At 37.2% G+C, this 3829-nt stretch overlaps 1 protein-coding gene across 1 annotated transcript in view; it reads right to left on the reverse strand.

Annotated features, from left to right (window-relative positions):
- Nucleotides 1–3348, reverse strand: part of LOC138030264 (leucine-rich repeats and immunoglobulin-like domains protein 1) — a 10300-nt gene extending 6952 nt beyond the window's left edge. The window contains exons 1-3 of the mRNA XM_068878164.1: nucleotides 3241–3348; nucleotides 1402–1770; nucleotides 87–341 (exon numbers count right to left, since the gene is read on the reverse strand). Of these exons, the coding sequence (XP_068734265.1) occupies nucleotides 87–341; nucleotides 1402–1770; nucleotides 3241–3292 (676 nt within the window). The 5' untranslated portion in view covers nucleotides 3293–3348. The remainder of the gene's footprint in view (nucleotides 1–86; nucleotides 342–1401; nucleotides 1771–3240) is intronic.
- Between the last annotated feature and the right edge of the window lie 481 nt (nucleotides 3349–3829).

The raw sequence follows: 3829 nt of genomic DNA on the forward strand, positions 1-3829 counted from the left end.
TGGATTTGTTATTTACAGACTTCATCATGTTAGATTCTTCAAAACACCAAAAAATATAAAATATGTAATGTCAAAATATGACTTACAATTAACTGTTACTGGTATGGAAGCACTTGCATTCCTCCCAATTCCATTCTGAGCAATGCACAGATAAATGCCGGCTTGCCCTCGTGTGATGTTCTTAAGGGTGTAATTGCTTCCCTCATGCAAGACAGAGTCATTGCCATCTTTTGTCCAAATGATATTTGGTGATGGATTTCCATTTGACTTGCAGTACAAAGTGATTGTCTTATTCTCAGTGACAATCACAGGAGTAGGAGATTTCTCTGTAATTAACAGTTCTGAGTGAAAGAAGAGTAATAATAATGTTAATAATAAATGTATCAACACAATAACTTACCAAAAAAGGTTACAGATAGCCTATCCGCTGGCTGCTTTTACAGTTCAAAGTTCACTAACTGCATTTCCAAGGTACATGTGTGTAAAATAACTGTGTCCCAAAAATAGTTGCACTTTTTTCTGGCCATTTTAACACAGTTCACTTACTATGGCTAGTCAAGTATCACTGTTTCTTACATGTACCAAGTGTACTTAAAGACTATACTGAAAAGGAAATACACAGTAACATCGCCATACTAAGAGAACATTGAAAAGGAAATACACTGTAACATCGATGATATAATTGTGTATTTCTTCTTTTATACTCTCTTAGTACAGCAATATTATTTTCTATTTCCTTTTTGATATTCTCTTGGTACACTTCTCGACATTCTCTTAGTATGGTTAGAAGTGAGAAAAAGCAAAGAGAGATGATATTACTTTAGTAAGCTTAGTACAGGTGGTGCCGGCGGTGTTATCATGTAATGTCTTTTACATAATCCATTGGAACTGGTAATGTTCTTACTGTAGATGGTTTTCACTCATGTGACTTGACAGCCATTTGGCCTCTGTGATGTCACAAGAAAACCAGCTATGGCTAAGTACCGGTACGTGATTCATGCATACTATAGTGAGAAAGAGAGAAAAAGGTAAACCCTAAAACTGGCAGCATTTGAAAACCTAATCAGAATATTATTCAAAATATATTTAAAAAATATCAACTATCAATTTGAAAGTGAACAAAGTTAAGTAGTGGCTGGCAATTTGTCTGGCATAATGGTTGTTCCAAAGGTATATACTGAAATAGGTGGTATAAATCACTATCAAGCAGGTTAACCACTAAGAAAACGAATAATAATTGAGTTATCCACTTGATAGCAGTGATTTATTCAGCGGATAGAATTGTCCGCCCATGACAAACAACCTGGGTGTAAATAATTCCTCTCGCATAGTTTCAATATTATTTACAGCAGAAACATGAGCAGCTTTACAACAAATTAACTTTGTCTCATCACTTCTTACCTTTCACTTCAGGTGGGCTGTACAACAGCTTCATTGAAACTGGCTCATTGTCTGCATCCAGTCCCACAATGTTGAATCTGTAGACAGACCCATTATCTGCCCTTGTGACATTGTGTATTTTAAAATGTCCATTTGGAGTAATCTCACACTGTGATCCATTCATATATGGACCAATCCAAAATGATTTGCTGGGTTCCTTCCTGGCTCCTACTTCAAAAGTCCAGCGACCATCACTATGTTGGATGTTGACTCCAACACTAATATTTGTGTCGATGTAACTGCTCAAGTTGGGAAAGAAGTTTGATAAGGACCACTCATTTGTCCCATCCACCACTTTAACTAATTTCGGTTTGCTTTCAGGGTTCACTTCTACAAAAGACAAAAAATTTGTCCAGATATTTCTGCAATGATTCAATAATTATTTACTGACTTCTCATGGAAAGGAATCAACATAAGGGAATTATAAATACTTCAAAACATCCCTTTTTATTTAAAACTGCATCACTCATTGGATAATGCAATTCAAGACTTTTCATGGGTTTAGCCATCATGGTATATGAGATAAATAAATAAAAAATAATATACCATAATCTACAAATATGGTGAGCGTACATGTCACCTTAAAATTAATAGGGTCAGGGAGCTAAAAAACTTTCGCTGAGGAAAACTAATTTAGAAACGTTCACCCTCTGTGTATGGGTTGATCAGAACAATTCATTGGTATTTCCTTTTTATTCTATGTATTGACTTTAGGGTTAGAGTAAGGACAGTGTCGTAAGTGTTTTAGTGTTTTAAGCGTACATGTACAATGTAGAGGAAGTTTTTTTTTAATCATCATTTTTAGCGATTTATATAGCCAGTATAGGAATTTTGTATACTGCATGTACACGTATGTATTTGTTGTAATTTTATAGAACTTGTAATTTTGCATTGTATCTTAACAATTGACTTATGTAAATTATTGTAGATAGGTGTCACCAATTAGTTTAGTAGCTTATGTAAACTAGACACTCATATGACATGTTTAAAAAGGTATTATTATTATTAAACAACAGCAGCCCACGAAAATCGCTTCGCACTGGAGTTTAATGGAAAAGAACTCCTTGAACTGTCACAAAACACAACACCAAAACAATGCTAGTTGAGACAATTATTTATCTGTAAATTTTAACATCCAGTTTAGAATTTGCATACATGAATGATATATCATTACGTACACTGTACATGTAACAACTTTAGGCTTATAAAACCGTTTTTCGCTCAATCCGAGGTGAGCGATCCAAGTTGATCTGGCCCGACTTTTGTACCTGCCCAATTAAAACTAACTTAATTTTCCACAACCCCGCACCTCACTTCGCTTCTACCTTGGCAGAGGATTTTTTCTCCCAAGAACAATCATTGGAAAACAGTAGAGATTGCTTGGAGAGGAAAATGATTTCTCTCTCGTCGGCACTGATGGGTCTGTAGTTATTGGCGAAGTCGAGTTATATAATTACGTGTAGTCTAAATACAGGGCAACACACAAGCAAGTAAATTCATCATGAAGAACGCTCTCATTCACTGCCGATCCAAATGATCATGAACCAAAAGACTTTAGCCTGCATGGCTGGCGGTGTTGTAGGCGCACGGAATAAAGTTTTGGCGGCGAAGCCCAAACAGAATAGGGAGGGAGGAGGACTCTGAACCGCCGCCTAAACTTTATTCCGCGCGCCTACGTACAATACCTCCAGCTACGCAGGCTAAAATACTTGTACTTCAATACTTCGTACTTCAAGACTGGGTGCTTATAGTTACATTGTAATGTACTTAGTCTTCGAATGAGAAAGACATACGACTTACCTGTGACAGCCACAGCTAGAAAGAGAATTACCGGTAATAGCGAAGAAGACATACTCAATGGGGTAAGTACTTGGTGTAGGCACTCATATAGTGGTCCGGTGTAGTAACTCATATAGTGGTCCCAGGTGGCGTACTTAACCATGCTTAATCATCCCTAGCCGTACCTAAGCATCCCTAACCGTACTTAAGCATCCTTTATCATCCCTAGTCGTACTTAAGCATCCCTAACCATACTTAAGCATTCTTTATCATCCCTGACCGTACTTAAGCATCCTTTATCATCCTTAGCCGTACTTAAGCATCCCTAAGCGTACTTAAGCATCCTTCTTCATCCTTAACCGTACTTAAGCATCCTTTATCATCCCTAGCCGTACGTAAGCATCCTTAAGCGTACTTAAGCATCCTTTATCATCCTTAGCCGTACTTAAGCATCCTTAAGCGTACTTAAGCATCCTTCTTCATCCTTAACCGTACTTAAGCATACTTCATCATCCCTAGCCGTACTTAAGCATCCTTAAGCGTACTTAAGCATCCTTCTTCATCCCTAACCGTACTTAAGCATCCTTAAGCGTACTTAAGCATCCTTTAT

The sequence above is a fragment of the Montipora capricornis genome, chromosome 13 (assembly GCF_036669925.1).
Source record: "Montipora capricornis isolate CH-2021 chromosome 13, ASM3666992v2, whole genome shotgun sequence".
NCBI lineage: Eukaryota > Metazoa > Cnidaria > Anthozoa > Scleractinia > Acroporidae > Montipora > Montipora capricornis.